This window comes from Leishmania martiniquensis, chromosome 26, assembly GCF_017916325.1.
Source record: "Leishmania martiniquensis isolate LSCM1 chromosome 26, whole genome shotgun sequence".
Lineage (NCBI taxonomy): Eukaryota > Euglenozoa > Kinetoplastea > Trypanosomatida > Trypanosomatidae > Leishmania > Leishmania martiniquensis.
This window is the reverse complement of record NC_090161.1, coordinates 506,565-524,856: the sequence shown is the minus strand read 5'-3', so window position 1 is coordinate 524,856 and position 18,292 is coordinate 506,565. Positions and strand designations below refer to the sequence as shown.

Here is an 18,292-nt window from a genome sequence, read left to right as displayed (position 1 = left end):
CTTGTGCCGGGGGCTCGCCGCTGCCGGCTTGGTGGAGACGAGGCACCGCTGCGGTCGATGCGTTGGCGGCGGCAGGGCTATGGCGCGACCTGCGCTCATCTCGCGCCTGCCGACACAGCGCGTCCGAATCCGCGCCGCGCGCACCCGGTCGGCGCTATCCTGAGTACGTTCTTTCACCCCGGCAAGACGTCAGCGACCCGTGGGCTCTGCTGAGACGCCCCTACACGCGCATGTCCGTCCCGACAAGGGCGGGAGCGGCCACGCTGCTGTCGTGACGCAGTGCGCACACCCACCGTCGGCGGGTGCGGTCGAGGGCGAGGCGGGCACCCACGGCGAACAAAACTCCCGCTGCTGCACCGTGCGCCAGCCCGGCAGGCGACCACGAAAGGCGGGCGAAACGCGCGTCCCAGCAGGCACACGCCGCCCCTGCCACCCGGTACGAAGAGGCCGGCGCCGTCGAGCGAGTGCTCGGTCGGCCAGCGTCCGTGAGAACCACGGCACCGGGGGCCGTCCGCAGCCTTCGCGTCCGCGCCCTCAGTGAGCGTCGCAGGCGCAAGGCATATCGCTGGCGTCTTTGGCAGGGCGCCCATCCCACGGCACCGCAGCATACGCGCCCCCGCTCGCTTCATCGCGCGCGGGCGAGCGGGCTGCCACCGCCGGGACACATGCAGGGTGGAGCGTGCCTGGGCGTGCTCCGCGCTGCAGCGGCGCGGGAGAGGGGAGAGGAAAAGCCCGCCCTACGCGCGAGAGGGACAGCGCGAGCGCAGGCATAAAGGGGCTTGGCGCCGCCGCAGCCGTGCCTGCAAGCGACAGCAGCGGAAGCGGTAGACAGTGGGGGTGCGCGCAAGCAGCGCAGAGGAATGGGGTAGGGAGTGGGCGGCGAAATACAGTTTGAACAGGGTGATGGAGGTGGTGGGGTAGAGGGAGAGGTGGGCGTGCGCGCTTCTGTTGGGGCACGAGGTGTTGTCAAAAGGCGGAAAGCAGCGCTGAAGTGGAGAGATGCACTGAGGAACTGCTGTACATGTGTGTAGTTATGGAGTGGAAGACGTCGACGAAGGAAATGGATGGCTTGGGTGCGGGCGGATGCCGCTCGAAGTGATGTGGCGGGAAGGGGAAGTCGAGATGTCAAACGCGCACGGTCAAGGATACGGCAACGCGATCCCTCTGTGCTTGTGCGCACGTGGGCCTACATGAGGGGTGGTGATCTACAGCTCCTCGAAGTGCTGCGTGCTCTCATTAAGGAACTTCTGCACTGCTGTGTTGAAGCGCTTCAGGAGCTCCTGCGGGTCGGCGCTGCCAAAGCACATTTCATTGGCTCTTCGCAACGTGCAGCCCACCATGCCTTCGCACGTGTGGGAGGGAAACGTTTTCTTGATGGTTGCTGGCATGAGTAGCTGGCGCGGCTGCGCGCGACCGGGTGTCTCGTCCACAAGCGCCACGCAGCATGCCGGATCGCCTTGACTGATGGTGAGGGTGGCCTTGGGCTCGAGGAAGGCTATGACCTTTGTTTTCATCCGACTGAGGAACACAGCACCGGCAGGCTGGGTGAGAAGCTCTTGCACCACGGCCAAGGGCAGAGTCCCATGCATCCACGGCAACGTGAACCGTCCTTGGCGAAGCGCCGGCACTTCGTCCATGAAGAGTTTGTTCATCGTCCATCCGACGCACTCTACCACTGGCTCTGATGCCACGTTCTCCAGAGCCGACAGCTTCAGCAGCATATATGTCGTAGTATTCAGTTGGTCGTAATGAATATCTTGGAAGACAAAGGGGGGGTCCTTAAACATAGGTGCACCAACGTCCGAGTTCCAGTCGGGCATCATCGTGTAACGCATTCGGCGGCCCTTCGGCGCCTTCGCCATGTAAACCACCACGACATACATGGCTGCGTCGTCGCCCATGCCTCGAATGCCCTCCACCTTCACGAAGGCGCCTCGCTGCGGGCTAAAAGGAGCGACGTAGCTGACAGAGTCGGTTTGCGTCGTCCCGGCGCCTATGAAGGCGCCGTCTGCCGCCTTCTCCGACGCTAGCCCCTTCGAGCTTGGCGTCACATCTGCGTGACTCCTGCGATCCGCGAAGAGCTGCATTTCCTGCTGTGACAGAGGCACCTGCTGCGGCATCTCAAAGAAAGGTCTGTTCATATCGGGACTCTCCAGGCGCCAGATTAGGTAACCGAGCGGCACACATTCAGCGCGCTTGCGCGGTGGTGCCGGCATCAGGTTGCGCAGCGCCTGGGAGTCAACGCTTGCTTCCAGCTGCGCCTGGTTGTACCCCTCTGTGGCACGCTTCTGCTCGTCACAGATGCGATCAGGCGGGCGCATCTCATCCAGTGCGCGCTCCTGTGAGCGACGGGGATCGCCGAGTTTCACGCGCGCGACAAAGTTGCCGGCAAGGAAACGCTTGTTAATGGGCAAGCAGCAGTGACCCAGCACAATGGGTGAGCCTTGGCGACCGTTGACGTATTCCACGATGACGACGGCGTGAGTGTAATCTCCAGCATGGACGCTCATCTTCACCTGAAACTCGGGCTCGATGCTGCTCGAGGTGAGGCTCTGATAGGCAACAAGGTTCGGCTTCCGCATGAAGACGCGGGGGTGGCGCAGCGCGTTCACGGTGGCGCCAGTCTGGGGGTCCAGTTCGTCAGTGACGTACACCAGCACGCGCGAGCACACCGCGTCGAGCGGTACGCCGACTACGCCGTCCACAAACAGGTCGACCGCGCTACCCTTCTCGCCATGCCCCGGTGCCTTCGGCGCCGATGGCGGCACATCTGTCGGCTTCGAGAGGCCAAGCAACACGCATGGGTTCACGGGTGGGTCGGCGGTGACATCAAACATGTTCAGGTTCACACACGGCGGGTTGCTAGGCTTCATCTTGTAGTCCGGAGGCACTGCAAGATTGCCCTGCGGGTCTGTCAAAGCCCGTAGACGGCTGCGCTCGACAAGTGGCATGTCTTCGTGAGGAACCTTGCTCAGTGCTGGTGGTGTCGCTACGGCGGCAGCTTGGGGGAGCACCGGCTCGCTTTGCTTCGAAAACGTTGATGGCGGCGAAGGCATATCCTCCGGTGACGCAGGCTTGCGAGGCAGCTCCAAAGCATGGGCCGCGTCGGCTGCTGGATGAGAAAGTGAGGCCTCCGCCGACGGCGGCGGCGGCGTGTGCGCCTGGCGCGGTGGTACATCAGGCGAGTTGACCTTCTTCGCCGACGCTACGAGAGCAGATTCCCTGGTGGACTTCTGCGGCTCGTGACTGGGGACTATACACGGCTGCGCCACGGGCACCTCAGTCGCTGACATCGGCGTTGAGGGGGCCTCAGCGAAGTGTGCAGCGACATGGTGACCGGGAGGGAGCTGTTTCTGCTGCTGCCTCTTGCCGGAAGGGTGCTTAGGCGTGTCTCTGGTGATCTCGCCCGCGCCGTGATCCGGAGGTGAGGAGCCGCTCATATGGCTTCCGATGGGGAAGGACGGTGAGGAAGACGGACAGGAAGATGAGGAGGATGATCGCGCGCTGTCGCTGCTGCTGTCGCTGCTGCTGTCGCTCACCATCTGCTGGCGCCGCCGTGGCTCGACTGGCGTGGCGTGACTACCGTGAGACCCTTTGTGACTCTGTCTACTGTGCGGCTGAGGCGTGTCCGTCGCCCTTGGGATGCCCTTCATGGGTTGGCGCGTCTGTATTCTCTTGATGTGCGTCATCACCTGCTGGTTCCACTCTAGAATGGAAACCCCCACGGGCGGAGGGAGGATGAAGTGCGCCGTGGGACCCGCGGTTGGCTGCAGTACCATTGTGTTGCTCTCTAGCGTGGGTGGTAGAAAGGGCCCCTCGCATCCTGGCATGCCTGGTAGCAAGGGCAGCCGCTGCGGTGGTGGCGGGAGCGGTGGTAGTCCAGGTAGCTGTACATGCTGCTTCCGCGAGGAGGGCAGGCCGGAACTGCCAGTGATGTTTAGGATGGCCTCGGCGCGCTGCAGGATGTCACTGGGGTCGGCCTCTATGTACCCAGAGACGCTCGCCCCGGCGACAATATCGCCAGGTGACTGCAGTGCCTTGGCAAGATCGAAAGGGGCATGCCGAATACCCTCCGAGAACCTGCCGGTGGCCTTGGCGAAGATGACGGCCCAACACAGCAGACGGCCACGGTAAGATATCCGCAGCGCTATTACGACCATTTGTTTCGGCGCATGCACCATGAACTCGACTGGCGGGACCGTGACGTGCATTGTGTTCGCACCACGACGGGACAATGGCGGAGGGTACTGTGGGAAGCGGCGCTCGACCGAGGGCTCGAGAAGATACTCGTTGTGCGCGTACGACATGTAGTATGTCTTGATGGACACCTCCAATTCATCGAGAGGAGCAGCAATGGCAACGCCTTCGAGAGTGGCAATCTCGAGCCAGTGCAGGCCAGACTTCAAAGTGGAGACGGTAGGGAACGCCGGTTTCGTGCGAGTGGCGCTCATGGCCCGTAAGCTGCGAATTTCAGCCTGCATGCTTCTCAGGACGTCACGTATGTTATGCGCCGGTGCTGAGCTGAGGAGAGCGGTGTTGCGTGACGTGCTGCGGCCGCTTCGATCCCTCTCACCAGTTTCCCTCGAGTCGTCGTCGTTCGCACTGCTTTGGAGGACGCCATTGAGTCTCTCCAACGAGTCGTCCTCGTCGCTGTCGCTGTCGCTCTCGCACTTGCGCTGCCTGCGGCAGTGCTTGGTGCACGCTGCTGATGCTGGTTGTGGTGGCAACTTGTGCGGCCTCGGCTGCTTCGGGCCAGGGTCACTGCCAGCGCTGCCGTTCATGTTCATCGAGGACAGAGCAGCGCGTATCGCTGCTATTTCGCTTCGGAGGAAGGCGATGTCCATATTGTTTCCGGAGTGGTGCTGCTGCTGGTTCGTCAAGAGCTGCAGCTTCAACTGAAGCAGTTGATCCTTCAGCGCTTGCTGCGTCTGCTGTAGCTGCGCTTGGCGCGCCGGCAAATCCAGGTTCACCTGCTGATCGAGCATCATGCGCTCCCGCTCTGCCATGTCGGCCGCCTGCCGATTGCGCTGAATGGCCAGCAGCTGCTCGAGTTCGCGTTCGATGGGACTAATGTGCAGCCCTTGAACATTAGATATAGGGGGCGCCGGTGCCTCATACATGCCGTAGCTAGGCTTTCTAGAGTTCCAGCCGCCGAAGCTAGCGCCGTTCGCGTGGCCCATGGGATCAGCGGCAGGCAGCATCGGATAGCCGGCAGCATAGGCCATCGGCTGTGGCGCTGAGGTCGCGGCCCGGGCTCCTAAGGACGGTACCGAGTATATGCCAGGCTGGCGGTGCAGCTGGAGATGGTGCATGGACTCGAATACAAGCCCGCAATCCGGACACCTTAGCATCGCGCCGAAAGCAGGTATGACTGGTGCTGGTGGAGGTAGAGAGTGCAAGGGTGAAGGACGCCAGAGGGTTTGTGGGCGTATGCGAATGGGAGGCGATGGGGTGCAGGTTGGGTGCGGCACAAGAATATATTACAAGGGAGCGCGCTCACCGAACAAAAGTAAAAAAAAGTACTAAAGAATAGCGGGATGATGTGTGCACTGGACCACTCAGACCAGCACACAATGACCGATGGAAATAGAGGTGCCGCTCTACCCTTGTATGTACATGTGTGTGTGGGTGTGGGTGAGAGAGAGAGACTTAGCCCGCAGACACGCAAAACGTGGCCCGAAGTCACGTACGCGGAAGCAAGAAACAAATATACAACCCGACAAGTGTGATTTGAAGGAACTTTGAGACGAGTCTCGGGGGCAGCGTAGACACCGCTCTCTCTGCCAGCCTTGGTGGGCCAGTCGTCAGCGTGGTGGTGACGGGAGGGGAGATGTGAGGGAACGAAGGCTAGGAGCGAGGATGATATCGGCGGAAGACGTGATCGACGAGCAGCGCCGAAAAAAAACAATATGAACAGCAAAGGGTTCAAGACAAGAAGCTACCGAGGGGATGGGGCAGGGGACACGAATGGGGGGAGGATAAGACGAGGATTGAAGAGCAGCTGCTGTCAGATAACCCAAAGTTCCATTCGTCTGTCACAGGAGATGAGGAGAGGAAGAGGGGTGAGGAGAAGTGGCGAGACGGTGATGGTTGGAACGGCGCTGCGTGTGGCAGGTTTGGCCCCCTTTTTTTACTTGTATGCGTGCGTGCTGCCATGGGTGCGGGGAAAGGAGGAGCGAGTGCGCGATAGAGAGAGAGAGGGACAGAGGAAGGGGGATGTGAGTGGAGATCTCACGAGTGCTTTTGAATGCGGACGCCGTGGTGAGCCGGCGATGGCGTGCGCTGAAGCGGGAAAGGGAGAGGGGGTGGTGGTGGTGGTGGGAGGAGGAGGAGGAGCAAGAGAGGGGAGGGCCCCACATCTGTGGACAGCGTGTACGCAAAGGGTATACCGCAAAGGTTACACGGAAAAGCACACACAGACTACAGCCCCCTCCTCCTTCTCATTCCGCTTGAAAGGGTTGGCATGCGTAGGTGCTCTTTTTTCTTTTTGTATTTGCCCACATCACCGTCACCGATGACCAATCACACAACACACTCTGCGATGTCCCTCTCCCCTCCTCTCTTTTCCCCTTTCCGCCTCACCCTGTCTGACTTTCCTTGACAGAGACGCACCGAGGTGTAGAAGAGGTAAATGCAGCAACAAAGACAGCAAAAAAAGGGGTGGTGGTGGGGGACCCATCAAGGGAAGGTCAGCACTCGCGGAAGAATACCCCCTCCCCTCCTCTCCTCGCCTCTCAACTTCTCCCCCCCCACAGTAGTACGCAAGGGTGCACGTGTGCATCTACATATACACGCTGCCAAAGAGCGTTGGAGCCAGCTCGGGATGTGGCGTAGCCCAGACACGCACACAGACAACACACCAAAGAAAACGTTGGTCGGGGAAGGGAGGAGAGCCCAGCCAAACCGACCTGACGGGATGCATAGCTGCGCAGGAGCGCAGCATAGCGGGAGGGGACGACTGCGCAGGAAAAGGGAACAGCGCCGAAAACTCTCATGCATCAAATAAAAAAGGAGTCGAGACGAAGGAGGAGGCTCGGCGGGCAAATGGGGCCGTCATATCACCGCCGACGAGAGGGGGGAGGAGGGGAGGGGAGGGGGGTACAAAAAAATGAAAAATGAGCTCACAAACATAGACCTTGCCCAACGCGTTCGTCCACGGATGAGTTGGGAGGGGGAGACATGCGCATCGTGATCGGCGGCGCGAGTCGCTTGTCAATTTAAGCGGTCGAGGAACGCAGGCTAACCCCATCCACATTTTTTCTTTCTCTCCTCTCTCTTCTCCTTTCCTTATATATATATGTGTGTGCCGTTGCGGAAGTCCTCGACTACCCCCCTCCCTGTGAGCAAGTTGATGCATAATGACCTACACACAAACTTACACGAACACACACAGAAAGACGCACACTAAAACGTTCTATTCCAAGCACGAAAAAGAAAGAGGTGCATGAGCCACACGAGGGAGAGAGGTTTGCGAGAGGGACCGTGGCACAGCGTGCAGCTTGCGCAGATGGTGAGCTGAACTTCTTCCCTCGCGTAAGCGTGGCTGCACTGAGGAAAAGAATGACCTTTGACCTCAGTACAGCATCTTCATGGGCAACCTATCCACCTGCTCCAGCTGCACTTTGTACTGCTGCTTTAGCACGTAGTCAAGCTCCTCCTTGCGCTTGCGCCATGTGGAGGAGGCCATGCAGAGCTTATGCGGCGGCTTTTCCAAACGGGCGGTGACGACTTCGATAGCAGCTTGCAACACCTCGCGCGGCTTCTGCTGCGGCTGCACGGTGCGCACGCCAACATCCACGGCGAGCGGTGAGGGGTAAAGAGCAGCATCTGGACCCGACACAGGGCTGCGTGAGAGTGCCGCTTCGCCAACGCTGTCTGACTTCGTGTCTGCGGAGGGCGCGTTCACGCACGTAGTCTCAGCTTCTTCGCCATCGCTCAGGCGCTTACGCCGATGCGAAGCTGCAGAGACAACCCCAGCGGCCATATCCCACGCCACAAGCGGTGCGGCTGCTGCATTCTTCGCAGCGACGCTACACCCCTGGTGCGGTGCAAACATCTTCAGCAGGGCGTCTTTGTCAAGATGAATGGTGCACACCCACTCCAGCTCATAGCGCGGAGTTGTTTTGAGCTTTCCTTTCGCCACGTAGTGCCGACCTGTTTGCACATGCTGGATCACTATGACCTTGCTGTGGCGCCCACTGTCGCCACCACCTGCGCTACAGGTATTGTACCCTCCCTCTGGGCTCGCATCGACGCCAGTGAGAGGAGGCAGCTTCCACCCATCCGCGTCGGCAGTGCCGCAAGTCGACGCTGGAGTCTCCGAGAGCGAGTCTTGGTGACCATCCGCCCCAGCCGCCCACGAGTCCGGGTGCGGCAATTGCAGGGACGCCGAGGTGTTGCACCGCATGTTGAGTTGGTGCTGCTGGCGTGCCAGCACATCCTCCGGCGTCGCTTCCTTTACGTAAAAGTGGATCGACCACGCCACGTCTTGCATGTGCGAAGCCCACGGCATCCACAGCACGTGCTTCAGCCGCTGCACCGGGAGGAACATTACCCCCTGAGTGGTGAACTGCATCAGATGAAAGGTGGCGCTGCGCACAACATAGCGGCCTGGCGTTGTGACGAGCGCGGCGGCCGAGCAAGGGGTAGTCTGTAGGGGGGCACTACGACCAGTGCGTGTCATATATGCAGGGCCACTCGGTGTGCCGGTACTGCCGGCAGCGCCGTAATTCGGGCCTATTTCCCTGCCAGATATGAGCCTAGTCGCTGTGCTTGACAGGCCCTCGTGGAGTACTGATGGGCTCAACGAGTGTGGCTGAGGAGTGCGGTTCACCAGCCCTGGTAGTGTGCCGGACCGCAGCGACATGGGCGACGGAACGCTCGCACCCACCCGTGACTGAGCGGTGCACAACAGTGAGGGCTCGAGGGTCGGTGCGAGGGCAGCGTCATCCAACAGCACTAGCATGCCACTATCCATGCAGGCATTTAACAGGACTTGATGCACGTCAAGCGAGATAGAGCAATTCTGCACTTTTTTGAAAGAGAGCGGCGGGCGCCCATCTTGTAACGACCCCACGGCGGACTCGCCGCCCGCGTCGCTGTCCTGTCTGTTGCTGCGGCTGTTGCCACCTCTGCTGTGCGCGACCAGACGGTCCCAGGCGCTCGCGAAGGCGGCGCCGAACGTCGCACGCTCGTCACACAGCTCTGACAGCAGCAGCACCACCTCTCGAACGCGCCGCATGCGAGCCCCAAAGGCGTCGTCGTCACAAAATGCCTCTTGAGTTGTGGGGTGCGGGCCCTCGGTGTCGCCTCGAGCCACCAGGTGGGTCTCGGAATGAGGCTGCGGCAACGGTGTCGTCATCGATGGGGCCCATGCGACACCGACGCTATCGCAAGCACCGGCCAATCGGACTCCTCGCGGGGATGCGCTGCTCCCCTTCTCCATGCGCCCAAGACGATGCAGGTGCTGCGTCGACTCTGCTTCTATATACCTTATACCAGAGCCATCGCGCTCCATCGCGCCTCCGTCTACGTACACAAATGGCTGGCTGCTATGCCCGCGGGCAAGTGGGTTTAGAGGCGACTGTGGTCGTGGCCTCTCTAGAGCCTGACGACTAATCCTCGACACCGCCACCCCGTTGACAGAGATGGGGCTGCCGCGACTCTGCGAGAAGCTTAGACACGTATCGCTGTGTACAAACACATTCATCCGTGGAAAGTCCCGGATGACAGCAAGCGGGTCGGCGCCGATATCCAGCAGCATCTTTTGCTGCCAGTTGTCGTACGTCTCCGTGGGGTTGATTCGATTCTTCCGATTCTCACGGCGGTGCCGCGCATCCTCGCCAGAGGAGCAGACACTGCCCATGACTACGCCGGCAGATTTCGAGGAGAGCGGAAGCGAAGGGGCAACAGACAGGAAAGACGGAGGCGCGTGCCGGCGCTCGTGCGTGCGCTGTAAGGGACTCGCTGCTGCACAAAATCACACCTCGTCTACACACAGCGCGCGAAAGAGATGCCTCCGTGTGCGAATGTGTGCGCATGCGCGCAGGTATACAGACAGACGCTGTGCTAGTGAGAGACGGTGTGCGTGTGTGTGTGTGCGTGTGCGGAAGGGGGAGGCGAGGGCGGGGGGCTGGCGAGCGAGATCGGCAAGCACAGGCACGGACGCACACAATGACGAGTGCGCTGCACGAAAGGCAGGCACACGCGACGTCGCAGAGAGCACACACTCGTGAGAAGGGCAACGCACCTCCCCCGCTCATCACCGAAGCGCGCCAGGGCCCGTAGGAGAGAGGCCCAGGGACGCGGACGAGGCGTGCGGTCTCCCAAGCTCCAGCGACGCACCCCTCAACACCTACTTCGCTTTCGTCTGCTGCTTCCCGTATGCACTCACGTCGCGCGTCCACATGGCCCGACGCAAACACAGACAGCCCTACAGAGATGCGGCCACGCAGCAGCCGCTGTGACAGGTCCGCACACGCATGCGTGCGCATACGGACAGACAGAGAGGGAGAGAGCGAGAGGCAGTGGGGAGAGGGGGCGAGGGCACGCCCATACGTAGTCAAGGTCCCACCACTCTCCGTCGCGCCCCCCGCCTCCCCCGCCTCCGGGGGATCACAGCTAGACGAGCCCACGCACATGCGGGCGTCGGAACGGAGAAGGCAGGCGCGCACACAGAAGACGACGTGCCCCGCACGGTCGCCATCCGAGAAGCGCGATTACAGCAGCACCATCGCAGCCACCGCCGCCACGACACGAGCAGTGAGGCGAACGCAAGGGAGGAGAGGACACACTGTCACAGTCAGCGCTGCGCAGAGACAGCGTTACAAACACAAGAGAAAAAACGGAACGGAAACCCAAGGGAAGCGAAGATTACAAGACAGTGAGGGGGAAGGCAGGGGGAGGGGAATGGGGTTGAGGGTAAATAACCGGAACAGCATAGACGCAGGCGAAGTCTATCAGCGACGTGCAAAAGGAGAAGGAGGAGGGGTTAATGGGGAGGGGTGAGGAGGGGCGCGGAACGAGACGGGGTCGGGGACACGGGGGCGGCAGGCCGCGGGAGGATGACGGAGGACTCGGGCACGCGCGGACGCAGTCGCACGCCGAGGTCTTGGCCCACAGCGCGCATAGAGCGCCTGCGGCACCCGCGCACCTGTGCGTTTGCCCGCCTTCACCAGCCCCCCGCGGCCGCCTCGTGAGCCGCGGTCGAGGCGCTGGGGCTGGTCGCCCCCTCGCTCCCGCTCGCGCCCCCGACGTTTCAGCACCTCTCCTCGCCTGGGCTGAGATCAAAGCACGAGAAGAGAGGGTAAGGGAGAGGAAAAGAGAGTAGGAGGGGCCCGTGCAGGCGACGCACACGCACACCCGCACTCGGCCACACCTGGCAGCGGCCGTGGACGCGTACGAGAACAGGCGCGCAGGCACGGGGAGGGGGAGAGGGAGGAGAGGCAAATACGACAGGAGGCAAAGCGGCCGTAGGGACTGCATCAGCCGGCGGCACGGCCCCACAGAGGGAAGCGGAGAGAGCCACGCGCACGCACACGGCGCTCCCTCCCTGTCTGCGTCACGGCTCCCTCGACCGTGGGCTGCTCCACGCTTCCGACTGCACGCCGTCCACGTCCTTCATTTCGCGGCCGTCACCGTCCCGCGGCGAGAAGTCACCGCCTTTGGCGTTGCCCATTCCAACATCACCGTCGGCGCCCGGCGAGTTCGCCCAGTAGGGGGAGTTCGGATCAGCAGGCTCGTTTTCATGATCTTCGTCGTACATGCTGTACTGGTAGCCCAAGTATGGCTGGTACTGCTGCGGCGCATCACGGCCGGCGAGGGTGGCGACATAGCTGAGGCGCACGGCGCGGATGGCCCGGTCCACGATGCTCTTGTTACGGTTGGCATGGCGGCTGCCGCACAGCCAGACACACACCGCCACCACTAAGGCGGCAAGCACGACGATGCCGATCAGAAAGCCGAACACAGCGTAGGCGACCGTACCGGAGGTGAAGTTCACGACGTAAATGTCCCCAGAGCCCGGCTTTCTCACGTCATCATCGAACAAGCCAGCGAACTCCTTTACCCCCAGCTCGCTGGGTACCCCGAATTCCTCGAGGTTGAATTCCTCTGGATACTTAGTAGTCGTCCCGTCCCACCCGCACAGCACCACCTGCGCAAACACGAAGTTGTAGTTCGGGTCGTCGTTGTGCTTCGAGCCATACGGGCAGAACATGTTGTATTGGACATTGGGTGTGTTGACGGCACACCAGTCCACCACCGTCACACAGCTGATGTTCGCGATGGCAGTATCGTATCTCGAAAATATTTCGAATAGGTTGCGCGTTAACACCAATGGGTCAAAGTTTGTCGGCCTTTCATCCACGATCATGATGAGCTTTGGCCCCGTCATCACATACCCGAGGACGAAGTCGTTGATCGGGTACAGGGAGGCGTCGTATGCAGCGGAGCTCGCCACGCCGAGGCACAGGAGGCCAACAAACACGCAGAGGAACGCACGAGACATCCCTGCGGCGTGGCCGAGGCGCCGCTGATGACGGCCAGAGCTTGTGCTGTCGGTAGCGGTGGCCATGACGCTCCGACTCCGTATGGGTCGTGTATCGAGGTACGCGCCACGGACCACGTAGGCGGCAGCCGAACAGCTCACGAGGCAGCGCAGAGAGGGGCGCAGGAAAGCAGGCGAGGGCGAGCAGGAGTGGATGCGCGCGCTGCAGAGCGGTGGTGCGGTCGAGGAGACGAGGGGGTGGGGAGAGAAGGGGGAATGATGACTGCGGAGAGAGCGGGGGGAGGGACACATACAGAGCCTGCCCTTGTGCCGGGGGCTCGCCGCTGCCGGCTTGGTGGAGACGAGGCACCGCTGCGGTCGATGCGTTGGCGGCGGCAGGGCTATGGCGCGACCTGCGCTCATCTCGCGCCTGCCGACACAGCGCGTCCGAATCCGCGCCGCGCGCACCCGGTCGGCGCTATCCTGAGTACGTTCTTTCACCCCGGCAAGACGTCAGCGACCCGTGGGCTCTGCTGAGACGCCCCTACACGCGCATGTCCGTCCCGACAAGGGCGGGAGCGGCCACGCTGCTGTCGTGACGCAGTGCGCACACCCACCGTCGGCGGGTGCGGTCGAGGGCGAGGCGGGCACCCACGGCGAACAAAACTCCCGCTGCTGCACCGTGCGCCAGCCCGGCAGGCGACCACGAAAGGCGGGCGAAACGCGCGTCCCAGCAGGCACACGCCGCCCCTGCCACCCGGTACGAAGAGGCCGGCGCCGTCGAGCGAGTGCTCGGTCGGCCAGCGTCCGTGAGAACCACGGCACCGGGGGCCGTCCGCAGCCTTCGCGTCCGCGCCCTCAGTGAGCGTCGCAGGCGCAAGGCATATCGCTGGCGTCTTTGGCAGGGCGCCCATCCCACGGCACCGCAGCATACGCGCCCCCGCTCGCTTCATCGCGCGCGGGCGAGCGGGCTGCCACCGCCGGGACACATGCAGGGTGGAGCGTGCCTGGGCGTGCTCCGCGCTGCAGCGGCGCGGGAGAGGGAGAGGAAAAGCCCGCCCTACGCGCGAGAGGGACAGCGCGAGCGCAGGCATAAAGGGGCTTAGCGCCGCCGCAGCCGTGCCTGCAAGCGACAGCAGCGGAAGCGGTAGACAGTGGGGGTGCGCGCAAGCAGCGCAGAGGAATGGGGTGGGGGAGAAGGGGCAACAGACAGGAAAGACGGAGGCGCGTGCCGGCGCTCGTGCGTGCGCTGTAAGGGACTCGCTGCTGCACAAAATCACACCTCGTCTACACACAGCGCGCGAAAGAGATGCCTCCGTGTGCGAATGTGTGCGCATGCGCGCAGGTATACAGACAGACGCTGTGCTAGTGAGAGACGGTGTGCGTGTGTGTGTGTGCGTGTGCGGAAGGGGAGGCGAGGGCGGGGGCTGGCGAGCGAGATCGGCAAGCACAGGCACGGACGCACACAATGACGAGTGCGCTGCACGAAAGGCAGGCACACGCGACGTCGCAGAGAGCACACACTCGTGAGAAGGGCAACGCACCTCCCCGCTCATCACCGAAGCGCGCCAGGGCCCGTAGGAGAGAGGCCCAGGGACGCGGACGAGGCGTGCGGTCTCCCAAGCTCCAGCGACGCACCCCTCAACACCTACTTCGCTTTCGTCTGCTGCTTCCCGTATGCACTCACGTCGCGCGTCCACATGGCCCGACGCAAACACAGACAGCCCTACAGAGATGCGGCCACGCAGCAGCCGCTGTGACAGGTCCGCACACGCATGCGTGCGCATACGGACAGACAGAGAGGGAGAGAGCGAGAGGCAGTGGGGAGAGGGGGCGAGGGCACGCCCATACGTAGTCAAGGTCCCACCACTCTCCGTCGCGCCCCCGCCTCCCCGCCTCCCCCGCCTCCGGGGGATCACAGCTAGACGAGCCCACGCACATGCGGGCGTCGGAACGGAGAAGGCAGGCGCGCACACAGAAGACGACGTGCCCCGCACGGTCGCCATCCGAGAAGCGCGATTACAGCAGCACCATCGCAGCCACCGCCGCCACGACACGAGCAGTGAGGCGAACGCAAGGGAGGAGAGGACACACTGTCACAGTCAGCGCTGCGCAGAGACAGCGTTACAAACACAAGAGAAAAACGGAACGGAAACCCAAGGGAAGCGAAGATTACAAGACAGTGAGGGGAAGGCAGGGGAGGGGAATGGGGTTGAGGGTAAATAACCGGAACAGCATAGACGCAGGCGAAGTCTATCAGCGACGTGCAAAAGGAGAAGGAGGAGGGGTTAATGGGGAGGGGTGAGGAGGGGCGCGGAACGAGACGGGGGTCGGGGACACGGGGGCGGCAGGCCGCGGGAGGATGACGGAGGATTCGGGCACGCGCGGACGCAGTCGCACGCCGAGGTCTTGGCCCACAGCGCGCATAGAGCGCCTGCGGCACCCGCGCACCTGTGCGTTTGCCCGCCTTCACCAGCCCCCCGCGGCCGCCTCGTGAGCCGCGGTCGAGGCGCTGGGGCTGGTCGCCCCCTCGCTCCCGCTCGCGCCCCCGACGTTTCAGCACCTCTCCTCGCCTGGGCTGAGATCAAAGCACGAGAAGAGAGGGTAAGGGAGAGGAAAAGAGAGTAGGAGGGGCCCGTGCAGGCGACGCACACGCACACCCGCACTCGGCCACACCTGGCAGCGGCCGTGGACGCGTACGAGAACAGGCGCGCAGGCACGGGGAGGGGGAGAGGGAGGAGAGGCAAATACGACAGGAGGCAAAGCGGCCGTAGGGACTGCATCAGCCGGCGGCACGGCCCCACAGAGGGAAGCGGAGAGAGCCACGCGCACGCACACGGCGCTCCCTCCCCTGTCTGCGTCACGGCTCCCTCGACCGTGGGCTGCTCCACGCTTCCGACTGCACGCCGTCCACGTCCTTCATTTCGCGGCCGTCACCGTCCCGCGGCGAGAAGTCACCGCCTTTGGCGTTGCCCATTCCAACATCACCGTCGGCGCCCGGCGAGTTCGCCCAGTAGGGGGAGTTCGGATCAGCAGGCTCGTTTTCATGATCTTCGTCGTACATGCTGTACTGGTAGCCCAAGTATGGCTGGTACTGCTGCGGCGCATCACGGCCGGCGAGGGTGGCGACATAGCTGAGGCGCACGGCGCGGATGGCCCGGTCCACGATGCTCTTGTTACGGTTGGCATGGCGGCTGCCGCACAGCCAGACACACACCGCCACCACTAAGGCGGCAAGCACGACGATGCCGATCAGAAAGCCGAACACAGCGTAGGCGACCGTACCGGAGGTGAAGTTCACGACGTAAATGTCCCCAGAGCCCGGCTTTCTCACGTCATCATCGAACAAGCCAGCGAACTCCTTTACCCCCAGCTCGCTGGGTACCCCGAATTCCTCGAGGTTGAATTCCTCTGGATACTTAGTAGTCGTCCCGTCCCACCCGCACAGCACCACCTGCGCAAACACGAAGTTGTAGTTCGGGTCGTCGTTGTGCTTCGAGCCATACGGGCAGAACATGTTGTATTGGACATTGGGTGTGTTGACGGCACACCAGTCCACCACCGTCACACAGCTGATGTTCGCGATGGCAGTATCGTATCTCGAAAATATTTCGAATAGGTTGCGCGTTAACACCAATGGGTCAAAGTTTGTCGGCCTTTCATCCACGATCATGATGAGCTTTGGCCCCGTCATCACATACCCGAGGACGAAGTCGTTGATCGGGTACAGGGAGGCGTCGTATGCAGCGGAGCTCGCCACGCCGAGGCACAGGAGGCCAACAAACACGCAGAGGAACGCACGAGACATCCCTGCGGCGTGGCCGAGGCGCCGCTGATGACGGCCAGAGCTTGTGCTGTCGGTAGCGGTGGCCATGACGCTCCGACTCCGTATGGGTCGTGTATCGAGGTACGCGCCACGGACCACGTAGGCGGCAGCCGAACAGCTCACGAGGCAGCGCAGAGAGGGGCGCAGGAAAGCAGGCGAGGGCGAGCAGGAGTGGATGCGCGCGCTGCAGAGCGGTGGTGCGGTCGAGGAGACGAGGGGGTGGGGAGAGAAGGGGGAATGATGACTGCGGAGAGAGCGGGGGGAGGGACACATACAGAGCCTGCCCTTGTGCCGGGGGCTCGCCGCTGCCGGCTTGGTGGAGACGAGGCACCGCTGCGGTCGATGCGTTGGCGGCGGCAGGGCTATGGCGCGACCTGCGCTCATCTCGCGCCTGCCGACACAGCGCGTCCGAATCCGCGCCGCGCGCACCCGGTCGGCGCTATCCTGAGTACGTTCTTTCACCCCGGCAAGACGTCAGCGACCCGTGGGCTCTGCTGAGACGCCCCTACACGCGCATGTCCGTCCCGACAAGGGCGGGAGCGGCCACGCTGCTGTCGTGACGCAGTGCGCACACCCACCGTCGGCGGGTGCGGTCGAGGGCGAGGCGGGCACCCACGGCGAACAAAACTCCCGCTGCTGCACCGTGCGCCAGCCCGGCAGGCGACCACGAAAGGCGGGCGAAACGCGCGTCCCAGCAGGCACACGCCGCCCCTGCCACCCGGTACGAAGAGGCCGGCGCCGTCGAGCGAGTGCTCGGTCGGCCAGCGTCCGTGAGAACCACGGCACCGGGGGCCGTCCGCAGCCTTCGCGTCCGCGCCCTCAGTGAGCGTCGCAGGCGCAAGGCATATCGCTGGCGTCTTTGGCAGGGCGCCCATCCCACGGCACCGCAGCATACGCGCCCCCGCTCGCTTCATCGCGCGCGGGCGAGCGGGCTGCCACCGCCGGGACACATGCAGGGTGGAGCGTGCCTGGGCGTGCTCCGCGCTGCAGCGGCGCGGGAGAGGGGAGAGGAAAAGCCCGCCCTACGCGCGAGAGGGACAGCGCGAGCGCAGGCATAAAGGGGCTTGGCGCCGCCGCAGCCGTGCCTGCAAGCGACAGCAGCGGAAGCGGTAGACAGTGGGGGTGCGCGCAAGCAGCGCAGAGGAATGGGGTGGGGGAGAAGGGGCAACAGACAGGAAAGACGGAGGCGCGTGCCGGCGCTCGTGCGTGCGCTGTAAGGGACTCGCTGCTGCACAAAATCACACCTCGTCTACACACAGCGCGCGAAAGAGATGCCTCCGTGTGCGAATGTGTGCGCATGCGCGCAGGTATACAGACAGACGCTGTGCTAGTGAGAGACGGTGTGCGTGTGTGTGTGTGCGTGTGCGGAAGGGGGAGGCGAGGGCGGGGGGCTGGCGAGCGAGATCGGCAAGCACAGGCACGGACGCACACAATGACGAGTGCGCTGCACGAAAGGCAGGCACACGCGACGTCGCAGAGAGCACACACTCGTGAGAAGGGCAACGCACCTCCCCCGCTCATCACCGAAGCGCGCCAGGGCCCGTAGGAGAGAGGCCCAGGGACGCGGACGAGGCGTGCGGTCTCCCAAGCTCCAGCGACGCACCCCTCAACACCTACTTCGCTTTCGTCTGCTGCTTCCCGTATGCACTCACGTCGCGCGTCCACATGGCCCGACGCAAACACAGACAGCCCTACAGAGATGCGGCCACGCAGCAGCCGCTGTGACAGGTCCGCACACGCATGCGTGCGCATACGGACAGACAGAGAGGGAGAGAGCGAGAGGCAGTGGGGAGAGGGGGCGAGGGCACGCCCATACGTAGTCAAGGTCCCACCACTCTCCGTCGCGCCCCCCGCCTCCCCCGCCTCCCCCGCCTCCGGGGGATCACAGCTAGACGAGCCCACGCACATGCGGGCGTCGGAACGGAGAAGGCAGGCGCGCACACAGAAGACGACGTGCCCCGCACGGTCGCCATCCGAGA

The 18,292-nt window shown here is 63.1% G+C and overlaps 3 protein-coding genes across 3 annotated transcripts; all 3 read right to left on the bottom strand.

Annotated features, from left to right (window-relative positions):
* Positions 1-1,205: 1,205 nt before the first annotated feature.
* On the bottom strand, positions 1,206-5,351 carry LSCM1_04152 (uncharacterized protein; the record flags this gene model as incomplete). Its single annotated transcript, XM_067321673.1, has 1 exon — positions 1,206-5,351. The coding sequence occupies one exon, from the start codon at positions 5,349-5,351 to the stop codon at positions 1,206-1,208; it is 4,146 nt and encodes a 1,381-aa protein (XP_067177904.1).
* A 2,222-nt stretch (positions 5,352-7,573) lies between these two features.
* On the bottom strand, positions 7,574-9,865 carry LSCM1_04151 (uncharacterized protein; the record flags this gene model as incomplete). Its single annotated transcript, XM_067321672.1, has 1 exon — positions 7,574-9,865. The coding sequence occupies one exon, from the start codon at positions 9,863-9,865 to the stop codon at positions 7,574-7,576; it is 2,292 nt and encodes a 763-aa protein (XP_067177903.1).
* A 5,482-nt stretch (positions 9,866-15,347) lies between these two features.
* LSCM1_04150 (uncharacterized protein) lies at positions 15,348-16,586 on the bottom strand (the record flags this gene model as incomplete). The annotated part of the gene is made up of 1 exon (XM_067321671.1): positions 15,348-16,586. One exon carries the CDS (start codon positions 16,584-16,586, stop codon positions 15,348-15,350), a length of 1,239 nt encoding a protein of 412 aa, XP_067177902.1.
* Between the last annotated feature and the right edge of the window lie 1,706 nt (positions 16,587-18,292).